Source organism: Trichosurus vulpecula, chromosome 2, assembly GCF_011100635.1.
Source record: "Trichosurus vulpecula isolate mTriVul1 chromosome 2, mTriVul1.pri, whole genome shotgun sequence".
Classification (NCBI taxonomy): Eukaryota; Metazoa; Chordata; class Mammalia; order Diprotodontia; family Phalangeridae; genus Trichosurus; species Trichosurus vulpecula.
This window is the reverse complement of record NC_050574.1, coordinates 373,371,639-373,391,955: the sequence shown is the minus strand read 5'-3', so window position 1 is coordinate 373,391,955 and position 20,317 is coordinate 373,371,639. Positions and strand designations below refer to the sequence as shown.

General features: G+C 34.9%; 1 protein-coding gene across 3 annotated transcripts in view; it reads left to right on the top strand.

Annotated features, from left to right (window-relative positions):
- C2H21orf91 (chromosome 2 C21orf91 homolog) overlaps nucleotides 1-18,029 on the top strand; it is a 33,216-nt gene extending 15,187 nt beyond the window's left edge. For 2 of the 3 annotated variants that reach the window (XM_036745656.1, XM_036745657.1), the window contains 3 exons: nucleotides 7,009-7,542; nucleotides 9,216-9,278; nucleotides 11,722-12,047. In XM_036745656.1, the coding sequence (XP_036601551.1) occupies nucleotides 7,009-7,542; nucleotides 9,216-9,278; nucleotides 11,722-11,888 (764 nt within the window). In that variant the 3' untranslated portion in view covers nucleotides 11,889-12,047. Of the gene's footprint in view, nucleotides 1-7,008; nucleotides 7,543-9,215; nucleotides 9,279-11,721 lie in introns of all 3 variants that reach the window. The other variant, XM_036745653.1, reaches the window with a different exon arrangement.
- Nucleotides 18,030-20,317: the final 2,288 nt, after the last annotated feature.

Genomic DNA, 20,317 nt, shown 5'->3' with positions numbered 1-20,317 from the left:
AATTGTCAGAAAAACCTAGGAAGAAGTGTCAGAAGCAGCAAAGAAGTTAACAAGGATGACAACTGAGAAAAGGCCTTTGGATTTGGCCTTTTGGAGAGAGCAATTTCAGTTGAATGAGGCTGGAAATCAGACTACAGAGAGTTTACAAGAGAGGGAGAGGAAGGCAGGAGAGGCACCTGTTGTAGACAGCTTTCTCAAGGAGTTTACCCACAAAAGCTAGTAAGGATGGATGGGTCCAATGAGGATTTTTTGAGTATGAGGGAGACATGGGCATATTTGAAGACATCAGGGAGGCAGTGGATAGGGAGAGTTTGAAGGTAAGTGAGAGAATAGGGATAATAGAGGGGGCAAACTGCTGGAGAAATGGAATAGAAAGGGACCGCTTGTGCCTGTAGAGTGGTTTGCTTGGGCATGGAGAAGGGACACTTCTTTGTGTGAAGCAAGGGTGAAGAAGGAGATAAGTGGCAGAAGTCACCTGGGTGATGTGAGATATGGAGGTGAGGGGAAGAGGGAGCTCTTGACGAATGGCCTCAAATTTTTAATAAAATGAGACCATTTTGAGGCAAGATTCTCTTTGAAAGGGTGGGGTGAGGGGAGCTGTGGGAGATTTGAGGAGGGGTGAAAAGGTTTGGGAAAAGCAGTAAGTAGAATAGTAAAATCATTTAACAAGGCTAGATACATTCTGAAGCATCCACCCCATCCCCTCCCCCCCCCCCAAAAAATTTAATCACTAGTTGATTTTAGAAGCTTTGGAACTATTACTCTAATTGACTAAACCAAAATGTTTATTAAGTTCCTGACCTGTGCCAGAACACTGTATGAGGAACTAATGACACAAAAAGAAAGATGAAAAGCAGTCCTTACCCTCAAAGGATTTCAATATTTTGAATTGAGAATCATAATCTGGATAATATACATTCTTCATTCCCTTGTGTTTTTTCCTTTGTGGCTTGCTAGGCTGATCTTTTTTGAGTGGCATTTAATCTCCTTGAGGCAGTCATATTTTACCTCTCAGTGTAATGAACATAATGTCACCTGCAAACAGAAGTATCTACACAAATCTCAAATGGAGGAGATGGTAAGGTTCTCCAGATGGACCTGTTTACAGAAAAATAAGCATCTCCCTTTTCCATTTCATACGTAAAGTTTGCAAAGAGCTTTATGTACATGGATTTGTGATCTTTTCAATGTGGTTGTTCTTTGCCCTTAAATAGGTCACAATCTATCTATGCCTGCCAGCCCTGTGTAACTCTTCTCCATGTCTTCCCCTAAGTTTGGCACAGGGCTTTGCCCTAACATGCTGGCTCCTTTCTTGATTTCTTTTGACATTGACATTGCAAGAATACCAGTGAGACAGTATGTATGTCCATTGGTCATATTTTACTTTGGCCACATAACCAGATCATCTTTTATCACTTTTAAAAGAAACATTTTTCATCCTGGTTCTCCACAGGTTCTTATTTGCTAAATGTTACATCTTGTTGACACCAACCAAGTGCCTCTCCACTTGTTCTCTGAGTGATCAGGCAGTATCCAAAAAAAGGATTAGAGGATCAACAAGCCCTATGTGCCATGCCCTAAAAATACAAAGACAAAATATAAAACAGCCCCCAAGAAGCTTACGTTGGGATCCTATAATTAGAGCTAGAGGGAACCTTTGAGATCATCTGGTTCCCCTCATTCAGTCAAGGAAACTAAAAACCAGATTTGTCCCTTGTAACATAGATAGTAAGGGGCAGATCCAGGTTTTGAAACCAAGGTTTCAAAGGTGCCAAGGTGCCGAACTCTGCACCCTTTCTGTTTTACCGTACTGTCTCTCCCAGTCTTTGCCCTGTTTTTAAAATACATTTTTTTTCACTTTCATTACCAAGTGTAATTATTTGTAGTAGCTAACATTTTTATTGTGCTTCACATATATTATCTCATTTGATTGTCACAATAACCCTGTAAGGTTGGAACTATTATCATCTCTATGGTGCAGCTAGGTGGCTCAGTGGATAGAGCACTGGTCCTGGAGTCAGGAAGACCAGAGTTCAACTCCAACCTTACTCACTTACTAGCTGTGAGATCCCACCCTGGGCAAGTTACCTAGCCTCTGTCTTCAGTTTCCTCATCTGGAAAATGAGGATAAATAATAGCACCTCCCTCCTAAGGTTGTTGTAAGGATCAAAAAAGATAATAAATGAAATGTGCTTGCCAGGCACATAGCAAGTGCTTTGTAAATGTTAGCCATTATTATTGTTATTAAACTTTATAGAACAAGAACTTAAAAAGACAAGATAGTGTAAATTATTATACTTGTACCTAAATTTGTACTATTTACTGACTGTCATCCCCAAAACAGAAATGTATATTAACATTACTCCTGTAATAACCAATTTTATTTATTTGTACATTGTTTATTTCAATAGTCTAGGGAATTTTTCTATATATTTAAAATGGATTTGTTGCTGTTTTTTTGTTGTTGTTGTTTCTTAACATAGCCATAGTCAGTATGAATACTCTTCTCTGGTTTTGCTTTCTTCATTCTGTATCATTTCATGTCTCCCTGCATTTATTTGAATTTGTCACATTTGTTTCTTATGATACAATACTATTGTGCTATATTCATGTGCCATAATATAAGTTGCTTTCCAGTGGTTGGATAATGGGGTTTGTTTCCTGTACCACCCCCCGCCCCTGCCCTTTTTGGGAAAAGTAGTGCTTCTAGAAATTTTATTTTACATATGCATTTTCTTTTACATATGAGTCCTTCCAAACCCTAGCAATAACATCTTTCAGACTGGAATGCTAGAATGGTACAAAAAAGTGATCTTTGCATTCATTTTCTGGCAGAGACCGGGAGAAAGGAGAAAAGAGCGTGAAGGGATTTTGAGAAGAAAGAGCTAACATGGAGTTTAGTAAAATGTGGCCCTGGAGGAGAAGGGGAAACTGGGAGACTTGAGAGAAGAGAATATTTGAAATAGCTTATTTTAGAAGTGAGATGGGAAATCACAAACTAGAAATTATGGATTAGAAAGCAGCCCTTTTTTAAAACCTATCTTGTGAACTGATGAAAATCTTATCCAGATATTTCTAATTTCTGATTCTTTGTGGCATCTGTTGTGATGTCAGAAAAAGACTCGAAATTATGTATTTGTTTTTTTCAGTTAGGGAACAGAGGGATTCCGAGTCAGTGAAGCAACCAAAAAAAGAAGCTTTTGATACATAACATGTCAAGAAAATCATATAGAACAATGAAGAGATTCTCTTGTTTCTCCATTATTGGCTTTTATTTCCACTTTGTTCTTATTTAAGCACCACCTCTGTTTTGTGGCAACCAGTAGAACACTCTCCCTCTGTTCTTCAGGCCTAATAATAAAACAAATTATTTTCTGTTCTATCACTTGCTATCTGGCAGTTTTCAAGTTTCCCTCTTGATTCAGAAATAGTAAAGCCATATAGTTGACCATATCAGAAGGATCCACTAAAACTCTGGTTTTAAGTGACATTGAGGTTTTGTGTTTTTAATAGCAGTTTTTCATGAGGGTAAATCCCTAAACTTCTTCTGCAAAGAAGTTTTAATATCTGAATACATTTCTAGGCCTCTCATTCTTACCCTTACATCCTCCTATCTCAGTTTAACCCCCTTTGTTTTAAACGTAGTCTTTTTCTTTGTTATCAAAATATTGTTCCCCTATGGCCTTATTCATTTTTGTTTTTTCCTGCTCCATGAACAACTGACAACTTTTCATTTTTTTCTTAGAATATTTCTTCTAGTTCCCACTTTTCTAACCTTACTCCAAAGCCCCTTACATCTCTGAACACATTTTTTTACTTGCAAACCTTAATAGATTGTATTTTGAGAAACTTTTGAACTACTACTCTAGCTGACTAAACCAAAATGTTTGAGGGATTGAGTTCAATTAAACAAGAATATATTAAGTGCATGTCTTGTGCAAGAGGTTCTGGTGCTATATAGAAAGGTAAAGGTGAAAAGTAGTCCCTGCCTTCAAGAAATTTAACACTCTGAGAGAAGATGAGCAAGGATTGTTAGTTGTTTTAGAGTGGAAATGAAGACGGCTCTATGGAAACTGTAAAGAAATAAGACTATGATCAAGTGTTTAACTGAGGTAGAATGATGTAAGATAAGGGTGACAATTCTACTAGGATGCCCATATTCTGTGAACTGCTTTGAATCTACGTGAGTATCCAAATGAAACTATCAAGGTCTTTTCTCAGAGTTTAGATAATGGCTAATATCGGTAAGAATTGATTGTAATAGAATGTTGAGAGTTTTTTAAAATTCCATTTAGTACAAATATTATTTTATATTTTCAGCCTGTCTAATATCATTGTTAATTGAGACTTTTAGAAACTTTTGAAATTTTATTTCTCACAAAGTGGAATGCCTTAAATTGAATACCATTTAAGTCTTTAATTTTATTTATCTTGCTTTTTGATGGCAAGAGGATAAAAATAAGAAAATGAACCATGTCATAAGTTTTTTCATTCAAGGTCAAAGGGTAGAAATCAGTGATTTAAGATATTCAGATTAATAGCCTTTTAGTTAAATTTTTTAAACCCTTTTAAATAGTCTTGTAGTCTTCTGAAATGGACACAGCTAGCTAGTGCAGACCTTACGTGTTAAATACAAATGTTTCATAAACCAGAAGGCATATAAATGTGAGTTATCATTTTCCTTTATTCATGCTATCTACCTGTGCTAACTGTCCAGGGGCACAGGGCCCCAAAAAAGGCTCTTTAGAATAGGAGAGCTAATTCCATAATCGTTTTGAAATAGATACATGAGCTTCTTTACTCTCTTTTCTAATTACATGCTGCTTACCTTAGCTAGAACTTGTATATAAATCATTAGAAAAGGGCTTTGCTACATTGGTTCTCTAATGTAATTTTATTGTAGCTAATTTTTTAAGACTTTAAGAAAATAATAGACTTTTAAAAATGTTTTTGTTGCAAGACACTTTTTGTTCAGTTTGTGAATCTTTATATGTGAATACTAATTTAGCTTAATGTGCATAATTATTTTTGGTTTTGCACAAATATGTTTTCTTTAATGTTGCTAGGAGTTAGATTGTAAGATTATGCTGCAAGTCAGAACTGCCAAAATTCACAAGAAACTAAATTTTAAATAGTTTAAGTGTTACTTTGCATGAATGAAATAATACCTTGGTATGTCTCTTGTGACTAAATGTTAAGTCTTCAAAAAGTCTTAGAATATTAGTATTCTTTAGATGATTACATGTAGTTTCAGAATTTGTGAGGGGGGGAGGGAAGGAGAGAGATAAGCAATATTTTTATTTTTTTACCAATAACAATGCCTGCTCCTACTTTTACCCAAAGTTTAGACTTAAATTGGGATGATTTATAATGAAAATTGTTGAGGTAGACAACAATAAATATAGAAGTGTAATAGTTTCTTAATGATCAATCTGCTAAATGTCAGTTTGGCCATCCATTTGTTGAAATTTCTTAGGAAATTATTTGACTTAGGACGATTTGATCATAATAAAAATTATTATTTTATGTATGTTTGATTATTTTTAAACAATTATGGTAGGGAAGCATTAAGCTCTACTAAAGTTAGAAAATCTAAAAGTGTAATATAATTATTTTAAATTTTATATAATTTAAAATAATTTTTCCTGTGCTTTTTATCAGTTAAAATTTTTTTCTAGTTCTACATGCCATAGGGTTCTGATGAGGTTAGGGAACCATATGTTTTTAGGGGTACTCAGGACCCCAAAATACCAACATACCCAGTCCTACAGAATGAATTTGACTCAAGCTTTCTCAGCCAAAGAAAAAGACAAAGTTTATTAAAGATTCGCCATATTGAGTAGACTTAGGGAGCCTGAGCATTTGTGATGCTAATGCCAGCAGGCCAGATTAATCTGAGCTGAGCTACATTGAATCTGAGTGTCTACAGGGACGCAAGATGAGACATATACAGAAAGATTGTGGGAGGGATCTAGGGGTGGTCAAGTAGTGTGGGATGACTAGAGGAGGGGTTAGGGAGGGTCTTGAGGAGGAGTCTAAGGAGGATCTTGATGGGACCAGGGTGACTAGAGGTCAGATGAACCAAGAGAATGGGATTTTGCTGGGATCAAGGGTGGGAAGCCTTGGACCATAGAGAGCTAGGCTAGGTAGAAATTTGGGTCTAGCGATATTGGAAGGCTTATGGCCTCAGGTGAAGGCCTGATCTTGTGGGAAGATTAAGAGTGAATCCATAAAATTGTAAAAGTTCATACTATGCAAAATAGCTTATACCAGGTATAAGGTAGAAATTATTAACTTAGAATATTTTCACAAATCCATAAGATTTGATTATATGATTTAACATTAACTTCAGCTCTGGTTATAATTTCTTCTTAATGCTTATTTTTAATATTAATACCATCATTCCTCAGTGAGAAGGCAGTGTCATCATAGTGGATAGAGGACTGACCTCAGAGTCTATGTGTCTTGGTGTTTCAAGGCTGCCTGTTAACACAGAAGTCTTTAACAAGGGGTCATCCATGGATAGATTACAGGGGGGTCTGTGATTTTGACTTTATGTACACACAGACACATGTACATTTATGTATATGTACACATGCACACATGACTTGATTTTTACTTGCCTCTAAACTTAAATTTGGCGTTTGCTTCAGTTATTTAAAAACATTATTCTGAGGAGCCCATAGATTTCCTCAGACTGCCTGAGAGGTCTGTGACAAAAAAGATTAACATTCTAACCTTGGCTGTGTGACCCTGTCTAAACCACTAACCTCTTTAGTGCTTCCAGGCAATTCTCTAAGAAGATATAAATTGCAGAACAGTTACTGATTTGCAGTGTTAAGAGAGTATTTCCTCACCTAGAACTCCTTACACCCCAGTCCAGAGCCCATTTTTAATTGTTTCTCTCCTAATTCATAAATTCTTTTTTTTTTTAGATTGAGGATTTTGAAACTTTTTTAAGTAATAAATTGATCTTTAAAATGTTAATTCTTCCATTTTTCTTTATAGGAGTACCAAAATCTAATCTCTTGCATACCAGATCATTAAGGGGCCACAAAGAGTGCTTTGAAAAATTCCATCTGATAGCAAACCAGGATTGTCCTCGATCTAAACTCTCCAAAAGTACTTATGAAGAAGTCAAAACTATATTTAGTAAAAAGATAAATTGGATTATACGGCATGCCCAAAATAAGGATGTAGAGTCTGATCCTGAATGTTCAAAAACTTCCCAGCACCCACTTTTAGATTTTAGACATAAATCAGATAGAAAGTTATTACCACAGTTTGATTCCCAAGTACCAAAGTATTCTGCAAAATGGATAGATGGAGCAACAGTGAACATCTCAAACCATGCACAAAGAATTTTGGAGCAGAGCGAATCTGCAAGCTTCGGGCTTGACATGTTGCAAGATCCAAGTGCCCCTTTCTGCTGTAATAGTGTTTTGTGGTCTCATCACCAGCAAACTCAGAAAAAAGAAAAGAAAGCTTCTGTTTCAGACATTAGTGACCAGAGACAACACACTCATTATACCAGAGAACAATGTAAGTAAAGCAGTGTCAGAGAGAGAGAAAATTTTTTTATATTTTTGTGATTTGTAATGTGTCAGCTGTGTAGTCTTATGTGTGCTTCATAATTAATTGATTTGATGGTTCTTCCACTATTGCTGTATTCTGATCTTTCATCATGTATCAGTTACCATAGATTCATGAGTCTATGCCAAAAAGCACAATTCTGGCAGGTTCATTTAAGCTAGAAACGGTGCAGGTATTGTCCTGATGCCCGTCATCCATGGACCAAAGAGGCTCATTGTGAGAATATTCATTACCAGGTGATTAAAAAAAATTTTTTTTGGTCTCAACTCAAAAACTATCTGATAAGGCATAAAAGTTGATAAATATATCAGTCCTCAAATATTGTATAACTAATATTTTACAGCTAGTTTGTTGCTAGTTTAGACCCAAATGAGATATTGGCTTCCATGATGTTAAGAGTTAGATGTATTCGTGATGTGGTTTGAAAGTATTGTTTTATGGTGCCTTTTGTTTCGTCTTAAGTTTCTAAATTAAATATTATCAGTCAAGGGTGACTTTCCTGTAGTTACATACAGAGGACCAACTATTGACTATTGTGCTCTCTGCATAGTTTCATAAGAATCTTAACTTTGAATTGGAGTGGAATGACAAAACCCGTAATATTAGTTATAACATGACAAGTGGCAAAAACAAAAAAGTATGTTCTTCTATAAATATAGAAACAATGATATTAATTTGTCACTGCCCTCAAACAAGAATTGGAGAAACATGCATAGTTGAGGTTTGCATTGACTTGACAATTTGTATTTCTGTTCATAATTTTCTTTCATCATTTCAGCTATGGTCTAAATCAGGGCTGTCTAACCTTAGGTTATCCTAGGACCTCATTAAAATAAAATAATCATTCAAGGGCTGTACCCAGAATAAAAAATACAGTACACTGATAGAAAGTGGGGCAACGCAGGTCATCTATATGACAGGCAAAGGTGCAAAGTGCGAAAGCAAACACAAAAAACACAAGTGACAACACAACAGTATAAAGGTAGGTGCATACTGATCAGTCTGCATGGTACAGTCAGAATGCATCCCACAGATGGATTGAAAATTCCGTGCAGGGGCAGCTAGATGGCGCAGTGAGTAGAGAACCGGCCCTGGAGTCAGGAGGACCTGAGTTCAAATTTGGCCTCAGACACTTGACACACTTACTAGCTGTGTGACCTTGGGCAAGTCACTTAACCCCAATTGCCCTGCCTTCCCTTCCTCCAAAAAAAAAAAAAAGAAAGAGAATTCTGTGCAATATGTTTGGTCCGTAATACTGCTTAAAAACACCAAAGAAAATTAACATCGAGATTATTTATTAGTGATGGAATTAAAAAATCTAATACGCATTCCATGCAAATTATTATTTTATTTTTTTGCTTGTGAAAATTAAAACCCACAGGCAGGCCACGTAAAATCGCACTGCGGGCTGCATTTTGGACAGCCCTGGTCTAAATAACAAGATTTTTAATACTATATGAAGCCACTGAATTTTTTACTAAAGTAACAACTTGTAGTTACATTCCACAGTGCCGCTTAGGGCAAATGAAAGTGTTTCAGAAAAGAGCGTGCTTTTTGTTCATGTTGCTATGTTTTATTTTTCCTAGTTTTATGGTAATAATGAATATATTTTCATGTTGCAGTGAGTTCAATGAGTCTTGGTGAGGTAGAGCAGCTGAATGAAAAACTTCACCAACAAATCCAAGGTAAGGAATCATTTTCAACACTTAGGAAAAATTTTATAGTGTAGAAAATAATATCATTTTAAAAGGAATCAAAGGATTTCTTATTCACATTTTAATTTGGAAATTAAAACACTGTTGGAATTCCAGAGTGCAGGGTTTAAAAAAAATAGATACTTTATAAAATAAGGTGTGAAAATAGAAAATCTCTGGAGTTGCTACTTTACTAGAAGATCATTTACTTAACACCATGTGCTCATGTTGGTTTGGGAGATATATTTTGTTGTTTTTTCCTGAAGATTGGTGACGGGAACAGTACACAAGGGGGATTATATTTATGACTATACTCTTTAAATTTAGAGCCATTAGAAAATACATTTGGAGGAACAGAAGGTCTAAAATCTCAAGGGGAATAATGAGAAAAAAAGTGGGAATTAAGGGAGAATAGCTCTTCCAGACTACAAATTGTATTATAAAAGAGTAACCATTAAACTATATGGTACTACTGGTTAAAAAAACAAAAATGGATCCGCGGAACAGCCTAGATAAGGAAGAATGAATGCATATGAACTAAAGCCAGTATTCAACAAACTTGAGAACATAAAAATGATTGGGAGGGAAGGGCTACCTTTTTGACAAGAACTGCTGACAACATTGTAATACAATATGTCTGAAATTGAATTTATGTTGTCTACAACAATAAACTTAAAATTTATGTGCAGACTGATTCTATTAGGACACAACAAAAAAAATTAGAAGAAAATACGATTGAGTAACTTCCACAACTCGAACAAGGGAAAGAATTCTTATCCAAATAAGGAATAGGTATGATTATGAAAGAAAAAATAAAATTGAGTATGTGAAATTGAAAAGCTTGTGCACAAACTCAATTGGAGCTCTAAGGTAAAAAGAGATGGCATCAATTTATATCATATATCTCTGATCGAAGTCTGAAATCCAAGTTGTATAGAGAATTAACACAAACGTATAAGACCAAGAGCCATTCCCCAGTGGGAAAAGTGGTCAAAGTATGTGAAGAACTGCAAATTATTGAGCCATATGAAAAATTGCTCGAAATCATAAATAAGAAGAGAATTACAAATCACAACAACTCTTAGTTTTCATTTCCCACTGAGCAAAAGACAAACAGTTAGTGTTGGCCATTGGAAGAGAGGCAAGCTAATAATAATGCTCTTGGTGGAGCCCTGAATTGGTCCAACCATTCTGGGAAGTGATTTGGAATTATCAGTTAACATACATTTATTGGGCACTTAATATATCAAGCACTATGCTAAGCACTGGACATAAAACTCAGAAATAAAACCATCTCTGCCTTTGAGGACCTTAACATTCTAATGGGGAGACATTGTATACAAAAGGAGTACAAGGTAGTTCAGTGACTCTGGAAGAGAGAGTGAGGCTGATGACTTTGTGCAACTCTGCCTTGCTTAAATCCAGTTCACACACAAGTCCATGATGTCACTGGTCCTCTTCCAAAACTATTGGTTTGAAATTGGAAAGGGAAGAAAATGAAATGAGAGCAGGGCTAATAAGAAAGTACTAAGGGATGGAAGAGATTAGTGGTCTCAAGGAGGACAAAGAATAGGATATGGTAGAAGGATAGAGATGGAATTATAGGAAGTTCTGGTTAAATAGAGATGTCAGTGTTCCTAATCAAGGAAGTGAAAGGATAGTGTGACGCTCCCCTTCCCCCAACATATGGCTGAAGTGTAATGAAGAAAGTCATGGAATTTAGGAGGTTGAAGACTTTGCACATAGAGAGTTTGGGGCAGCTTCAGTGTGAATGTCGAAGTCTCCTATTAGAAAGACAGGAGTTGTGGAAGAGAAGAAGATAGCTGAGTGCTAAATCCTTGAGAAAGGAGGAAGAATGATTCCTTGGTGACTAGCAGCCACAGTGATTTAGTAGGTGGAAATTTTTGATTGTGTGGACTTCAAAGGAAAAGAGGTTGTTAGAAAGGAGAGAATCTGGAAGTGGCAAGCAAGGAGTATTCCTGTTCCTCCAATGTTTTGTTTTGGGGTTTTTGTTTTTTGTTTTCCAAAGGGGAGAAAGGGAAAGGCAAGGAGTAAGAAAAGGTATAGCCATTGCTGGGGACCATTCATTATCACCAGTGGCAAGCCAGATCTCAGTGACTAATAGGTGGAAAAAGGATGAGAGAAAATAAGCCCATTGTGTATTCTCCTTAACAAATGGGTTTGATAGCTATTATAAGTGACTAGTGCTATAGCATAATATATTTATGTATGGGGGGGGCAGTTGAAACTGCTACAACTTAATGTCAGTATAATATTAATCTACTTTCATTGAGTATTTTGAAATTTTTTTTAGGGATATAGGGATTATTTTTAATAGAAAAAAATTTTAAATTATTTGGAAAGTGAATCGCTATGAACTGTGAATCATGAGCTTTCTAGACACTAAAAATACAACTTACTTGTATTCTTTTAGAAATTTTTGAGCAGCTGGCACACCAAGTACAAGAAAAGGATTCTTTGGCTTCAGAACTCCATGTCCGACATATTGCCATCGAACAACTACTTAAAAATCATTCCAAGTTGCCATGTCTTCAAGCGGGGAGGCAAGGAATGAAGTGCAACCTTCCCATAAGTAACTGAACAAGACTTATACTTAATTAATTCTATTGATTCATTGGTCAGTTGTGCAGACAAACTTCTAATAACTATGTTGGAAAGTTGTGGCATCTTTTTAAAAACATTTGGAATCTTTTCAATGGCATTTAATCCATTTTAAGTACAGTTTTTAAAATATTTTATTTTTTTCTCCCCTTTTACATGTAAAACCAATTTTTAACATTTGTTGGTGTTTTTTTTAAGTTTAAAGTTCCAAATTCTATCCCTCCCTCCCTGCCCCACCTGGGACAGTAAGCAATCTGATACAGGTTATATATGTGCAATCATGTAAGACATTTCCATAGTAATCATTTTGTGCAAGAAGACTTAAACAACAAAAAAAGAAAGTGAAAAATAGTATGCTTTAGTCTGTATTCAGATAACATCAGTTCTTTCTCTGGAGGCGGATAGCATTTTTCATCATGAATCTTTTGGGATTGCTTTGGATCATTGTATGGCTAAGAAATAGCTAAGTCATTCATATGTGGTTCTCCATTGTACAGTATTGCTGTTAACAGTGTACAATGTTCTGGTTCTGCGTACTTCCCTTTGTATCAGTTCATGTAAGCATTGCAGATTTTTCTGAAATTGTTTTGCTTGTCATTTCTTAGAGCACAATAATATTCCATTACAATTATACACCATCCATAGATCTGACAAGTAAACTATTCCACACTCTTCTAATTTGCTGTTCACATTTAACGTGTAAATCATTTGCCCATTTTGACCTTATCTTGGTATGTGGTTTGAAATGTTGATCTGTACTTAGTTTGTGGCATGCTGTTTTCCAGTTTTCCCAGCAGTTTTAATTGAATAACGATTATTTGTCCCAAAAGCTTAGATCTTTGGGTTTAGTAAACACTAGATTACTGTGGTCATTTACTACAGTGTACGGTGTACCTAATCTATTCTACCAATCCACCACTCTGTTTCTTAGCCAGTACCAGATTGTTTTGATAATTACAGCTTTATAGTACAGTTTGAGATCTGGTACAGCTAGACCACCTTACTTCACATTTTTTTTTTCATTAATTCCTTTGATATTCTTGACTTTATGTTCTTCCAGATGAATTTCATTATGATTTTTTTCTAGCTGTATAAAATAATTTTTTGGTAGTTTGATTGGTATGGCACCGAATGAGTAAATTAATTTAGTTAAAATTGTCATCTTAATTATATTGGCTCAACCTGCCCATGAGCAATTAATATTTTTCTAGTTGTTTAGATTTGACTGTATTTGTGTGAAAAGTGTTTTGTAATTGTGTTCATATAGTTCCTGGCTTTGTCTTGGTAGGTAGACTCTGAAGGATTTTATATTGCCAGAGTTATTTTAAACGGAATTTCTCTTTATATTTCTTGCTGCTGAGCATTGTTGGTAACATAGAAATGCTGATGATTTATATGGATTTATTTTGTATCCTTCAACTTTGCTAAAGCTGTTAATAATTTCAAGTAGTTTTTTAGTTGGTTGTCTAGTATTCTCTAAGTATAACATTATATCATCTGTAAAGAGTGATAGTTTTGTTTCCCCATTGCCTGTTCTAACCTCCTTCATTTTTTTTTCATCTCTTATTGTTACAACTAGCATTTCTAGTATAATATTGAATGTAGCAGTGAAAAATGGGCTTCCTTGCTTCACCCGTGTTTTTATTGGGAAGGCTTCTCGCTTATGCCTGTTATACATAATGTTTGCTGGTGGTTTTAGATAGATAATACTTATTTCAATGTAAGTTCCATTTATTCCTATGCTCTCTAGTGTTATTAATAGAAATGGGTGTTGTATTTTGTCAAAGGCTTTTTTCATTCAATCTATTTTAAATGTCAGATCTTGATGATTTTAGGTTGGTGGAGGATGATTTTGGTTGATTTTTAAGTTTTTTTTTTTTTTTTTTTTTTACCATTTTCCTATGATTTGCCCTCTTCCATCTTACACACACCCTCTGATGCTTTGCTTACTGTGTGTACCATTACAATGTGAGTTTATTATAATCATTATTGTTTGTGTGAATATCTGCCATACCAGTAGAAAAATGTTGATTAAAGCCTTAGGTCAGACTAAGCTACTAAATTGAATTGTAAGAGGGGAAAAATTCAGGAAATTCACCTCTTATTTATTATGAGCAATATTTTAATATGGAAATTTTATATAAAAATGCTATTTTAGGTACCTTTCCAATTATCTTTATAAATATGCATTTGAAATAGCTTTATATAAATGTTTACACTTGTATATAATTATGTTCCTGTGATTTCACTGGTATAGGGAGCTCCTGGTGAGGAATTTCTTCTGCCAGTGAGGACTGCTCTGCACTTTGTAGTCTTAGAAATCACAGGTCCAATCCAAATCCCTATTCATTTAGAGCTTCTGTCAGCCACATGTTCTAGTTCTGTAAAACATGGAAGGGAATATAAGTGTGCCCAGATCTTTTTAAAAAAATTCCACTTTGTTCCATTTAGGTTGAGCTCTTAAAAGGAAAAGGGCCATGCAAATATGTGGCAGTGGTATAAAGTAGTGAGTGAATGACACTTCCATTTCAAGTTTTTAAAATTTTGCACAAAAACTTGTCCAAATATGTAATAGGTTTAGGGTAGCACAATATAACATAATGGATAGGATGCAAAACTTGGAGTCCAGAAGACCCAAGTTCAAATCCTACCTGGACCTTTACTATGTATGTGACTATAGGCAAGTCATTTATAGAAGGACTGGAATTTAAGAATGCCTTGAAGGATCAAACTGTATCAATTGACACAGTGCATTTTTATTATCCCTAAGGCAAAGAAAACAGATAGTAGAATGAAATTTTTATTTCAAAGTAGAATTAGAATATCTTCTTATAATTATTTGTATTTAAAGTGAATTTGCAGAGATAAGAGAAATTATGGTAAATTACAGTAAAATTTTTAAATTTCCATCACCTGATCCACCTTGTCCTTCTGGTGTTTACCTCTCCGAACCTCCAGCTCTAAATCATATGCACTATTACGATTTGATGGAGGGAGTCCTACACCCAGGAAATCACAGGTCATTGTGCTTGCAGTTTGTCAAATATGACTATTTTTTGTTCATTTGGATGTACATATGCAATTCTTGTAAATGTAAATAAGCGATTGTATTTGGATTTAGTTATAATTTGAGGGAACCATTGATTGGCCATCAAAGTATTACATTAATAACTTTTTTTGGTGAAATTCAAAAGAAAAATCTGAATTTCAGTTCTTACCATTACTCACCTTCACATATAGCCACATATTCTACTCATACCAGACTGTCGTGCTCTTAACATATATGTATAATCTCCTAGTTGTGTGCATTCACCATGGCTGTCATCTCTCATTCCTGTAATGTACCCCTTACTCATCCCATATGCCTTATTTTTCTTCAAGGCTAAAGCAAGGTGCTTTGTTTTGCACTTCCTGGCGCTCCTAGCTGATAAGTTCCTCTTTCTCTCTTCTCCGCTAGTCCTCGAGCACTCTTTGTGTACCCAATCACTCTCTAACTTGTACTTGTTTGTATAGCCCTCTCGGTAGAATAGCTGTTTTTGAGGTACTGTTCAATTTCACACAGGCACTTAATAAATATTGAATTGAATTAAGAGTTTAGGGAAATGTAGTTATGGAAAATACTCGTTTGTTATCTTGCAGTCTAAATAGAAAAAACTTTTTTGAGTTAAAATGAGAAGCAGCATAGCATAGTAAATAGAGAGCAGACCTCAAAGCCAGGAAGACCTCGTTTTAAGTCTCACCTCCCACATAGTGACTGTGTAACTCTGGACAAGTCACTTAACCTCTCGTTGCTCTAAGCAACTCTGAGTGACAGAAAATGTCCTAGCCTTCATTGATAGAGAGAGTTTTCTCACTTTGGATTTCCCTATAACAGTGAAATCACAGGTCAGGCCTCAATCCCTATGATTAAAATTGATAATTCTCCTGACAAGCTTTATATAGAGAATAAAATCCCATGTTTGCAGTTTAATTATGTCTACCATTTGATTGTTATAAAATGTACATACTACTCAGTTTCCCAGTGCCGTTAATGGGTGATTCAGGGCATCAAAACAGTACTATTTTCTTTATCCAGGAAGTCACATACAGTATTAGAATACAAAAAGGGGACCTTACTGCTTTTTTAAACTGCACATTGACTTTACAGAATGCAGTTTAAAACACACACACACACACACACACATATTTGTATACACACGTTTATACCATATAAATTGAATTGTGAAATGACTTAGCTAGAAAGTATATTCTGGTGCTGAAACATAATCTAGTTAAGATAGATTTTTAAATACCCGTATTTTTAATTTTGCTTAGCATAATGAAAATTATTCAGTTTTCCATTTTTTGTTGTGAGCTCTATTTCAGTGTTTACATTTGAGGTTATTTTACTCTTTTTTTCTGCTTACATTTTGTTTTCCTTTGGTTCATGTATGTTCATAAAACTCAGGCAGCTGTTTTACTGTTTCCTTTAACCTATTTTTAAGTTATTAGGAAACCCATTATTAAAGTTAAAGAGTTTAAAGCTCAAAACAGTCTACAATTGAATTGGTATTTTTATCAAGTCTAAATAATTTATATGACAATATTGAGAGATTATTGACATCATGAAATTTTGTATCATGAAAAATACTATAAATAATACTGTGTTAGGGTTGTTTTATTTCTATTGACTAGAATATTGAGTAATATTGTCCTGAAAGATAGCTTAATCTTTTGTATAAATGTGGACATACAAAGTAAAATGCTTTTTACAAATGCTTAATTGAATTTGTAACTCTAACTTGGTGGGAAGACCAATTTCTCTTTTTGTTTTTGTTTTGAAAGATTAAGATATTGTCACAAAAAGACAAAAACTCAACTTTTTATGATTTTTTCTTGCTCTATTTAATTGTTGAAAAATATAAATGAAATTTCTTAATGAGATCTTTTCATATAAGCAGGCAGCACTTGGATTACACAGAGTAATGCGCCTTGTACCTGTAGTAATTCAGAATCTCACATGATGTAGTTTTACCTTGTACCTCAAGATTCTAATTTCAGATTATCCTTTCAGAATTTACCATTTTTCAAAGAAATGTTATCTGTTAAGGCAGTTTCTCATTGTGGACCTTTCATTTGTATCAACTTATGGCAATTTCTAGCATATTAATCGGTTTTGGCTATCTAGCAATAATAATCAGAATATTTGATGTGTAATTTTAATAATTTCTCTATTTTTCTTATTTACTAGATAACCAGCATACATAACTAATTGCATTTTAAACAAAATATATATTTTTATATGTACTTTCTCTACTTAAAGTGTTGCTCTTTGTATTTACAGTTCCTAGACAAGGATATCATACTTGACTCTCAGTTTTGAATTATCTTATCACTTCAGTTTGACTTGAGCAAAACTTTTAAAAATCCTTACAGTAGCATTTTGGGAGAAAAAATTAAAGTTGATTGAATTTTTATCCCATTAACATATAAGTGCTTTGGGGCAAATATTTTCTTTCTCTTCAGCATGTCTAGGAATAATGATTATTTGTAAGCTATTACCCCTAAGTAAGACTATTTAGAAAAATTTAATCAATGACTTCTGTAAGATGACATCGCAAGTCACTTTTCAAAAAGAAAAAATTAAACTTGTTTTAAATTAAGAGTTGTTCAGTTATTTTTCAGTCATGTCTGACTCTTCATGACCCCATTATACTGGAGTAGTAAAGCCATTTCCTTCTCCAGCATTTATTTTACAGATGAGGAAACTGAGACAAACAGGGTTAAGTGACTTGCCCAAGGTCACATAGCTAGTAAGTGTCTCAGGCTGGATTTGAACTCGTGAAGATGAATCTTCCTGGCTGTAGGCCCAGTGCCCTATCCACTGAGCCAACCAGCTGCTCAGATTATGAGTTGGTAATTCAGCTATCTCCATCTTGTCTTGGAGGTTTTTAACTCTGTAAAATTGTCCTTTGAACTATTTTATGAAATTATAATAGAACTTCTGTTGTAAAAACCAAATTGACTAAGTAAATGCTTATTTACTACATCACATATGTTAATTTTATATTATTTAGCTTTCAAACTGTGTATGCACTTGTATATTCTTAATTTTTTAGCAAATAAAAATTTCATCATCATAAGTTTTGTTTTCTGTTTATTAAATACCCAATGTTTCTTAAAGATTCTAACATTTTAATACAAATTTACATATAAGAAATCCTGTATAATGCTGACTGGAAGTTTTGTACATAGAATGATTGCTTCTAACAAAAGATATTTAGGAATAAAAAGTATTTCCTGACAACCTTACTAGTTAGTTGTACTGGCACTTGGGTTCCAATTTATGTCATATGCAGTAGGAACAGTGCCCTTGTGCCCTACCCCTATGCAAGTTAGCCTAGTTTTTCCTTAAAAGGAATTGAGATCTTCCTAAAGACTTTGTTAGCTCAGACAGCTAAAGACTATTGACTATTTCTTCATCTCCTGACTATAAAGCAGACATGAGAAGAGAGCTCTAAGAGCTCTTAGATGCTTTGCTTTAGCTGAATCAACTCAAGGGGTTTTCAAAGCCTATTTTTGTTGAATATCCTGCTATGGCTAAATCTTTTTTTGGTAACTTGTCAGATGGCCTACGCTTCTCATTTTGTTCCAATATCAAACCTAAACTACCAGGCGACTGGCTAGCATAGGATCTTGCAGGATTGGAACATAATGAGCTCCTCTAAGTGGGGTTCCAGCAGTGCAGAGAAAAGTGAGTTCCATTGATGCTGTTTGTGGTGCTTTTGGGGATGCCTCTAGAAAGGGTGGTTGTTTTCTGTGAAGTACCCCCCACTCACTGAAGATTAGAGAATAAATTGCTTGTGGCCATTCAACAAGAAGAGAACAACAGTGAGTATGATCTGTATCCTTAAGAACTGTATCTTTTTTTATTTATTTTTTATTTTTAGTTTACAACACTCAGTTCTACAAGTTTTTGAGTTCCAGATTTTCTCCCCTTCCCTCTCTTCCCCCTCCCCAAGACGGCATGGAATCCAATATAGGTTCTGCATATACCTTCAAATTAAACTATAATCAATGCAATGAACCGTGAGAAAGAAGAAACAAAATCAAAAACAGAAGGAAAAAAAAGAGCAAATAGTTTGCTTCAATCTGCATTCAGACTCCGTAATTCTTTCTCTGGATGTGGATAGCTTTTTCCATTATGGATCTTTTGGAGCTGTCTTAGAACCTTGTATTGCTGAGAATAGCCAAGTCTATCAAAGTTAGTTACCACAGATACTGTGTGTCTGTAATCATGTAAAATGTTCTTCTGGTTCTGCTCCCCTCACTCAGCATCAGATCACACAGGTCTTTCCAGGTTATTATGAAGTCCGTCTGCTCTTCATTTCTTATAGCACAATAGTATTCCATTACGTTCATATACCACAACTGGTTTAGCCATTCTCCAATTGACGGGCATCTCCTTGATTTCCAATTCTTTGCCACCACAAAAACAACCACTATAAATATTTTTGTACATACGGGTCCTTTTCCCACTTGTATGATCTCTTTGGGATACAGCCCTAGGTGGTATTGCTGGGTCAAAGGGTATGCACGTTTTTATAGCCCTTTGGGCATAGTTCCAAATTGCTCTCCAGATTGGCTGGATCAGTTCACAATTCCACCAACAATGTAATAATGTTCCAATTTTCCCACATCCTGTCCAGCATTTGTGATATTCCTGTTTTGTCATGTTAGCTAATCTGTCAGGAGAGATGTGGTACCTAAGAGTTGTTTTGATTTGCATTTTTCTAATCAATAGTGATTTAGAGCATTTTTTCATATGCCTATAGATATCTTTAATTTCTTCCTCTGAAAACTGCCTGTTCATATCTTTTGACCATTTCTCAATTGGGGAATGACTTTTATTCCTATAAATTTGACTCAGTTCCCTGTATATTTTAGAGATGAGGCCTTTATCAGAGACTGATTGTAAAAATTCTTTCCCAGTTTTCTGCTTCCCTCCTAATCTTTGTTGCATTGCCTTTGTACAAAAACTTTTCAATTTAACATAATCAGAATTATCCATTTTGCATTTCATAATGCTCTCTCTCTTATTTAGTCATAAATTCTTCCCTTCTCCATAAATCTGACAGGTAGACTGTTCCTTGGTCTCCCAAATTGCTTATAGTATCAGCCTTTATATCTAAATTGTGAACCCATTTTGACTTTATTTTAGTATACAGTGTAAGACTGGTCTATGCCCAGTTTCTGCCATACTATTTTCTAGTTTACCCAGAAGTTTTTGTGAAATAGTGAGTTCTTATCCCAGAAGCTGGACTCTTTGGGTTTATCAAAGAGTAGATTGCTGTAGTCTTTGACTACGGTGCCTTGTGTACCTAACCTATTCCACTGATCTACCACACTATTTCTTAGCCAGTACCAAG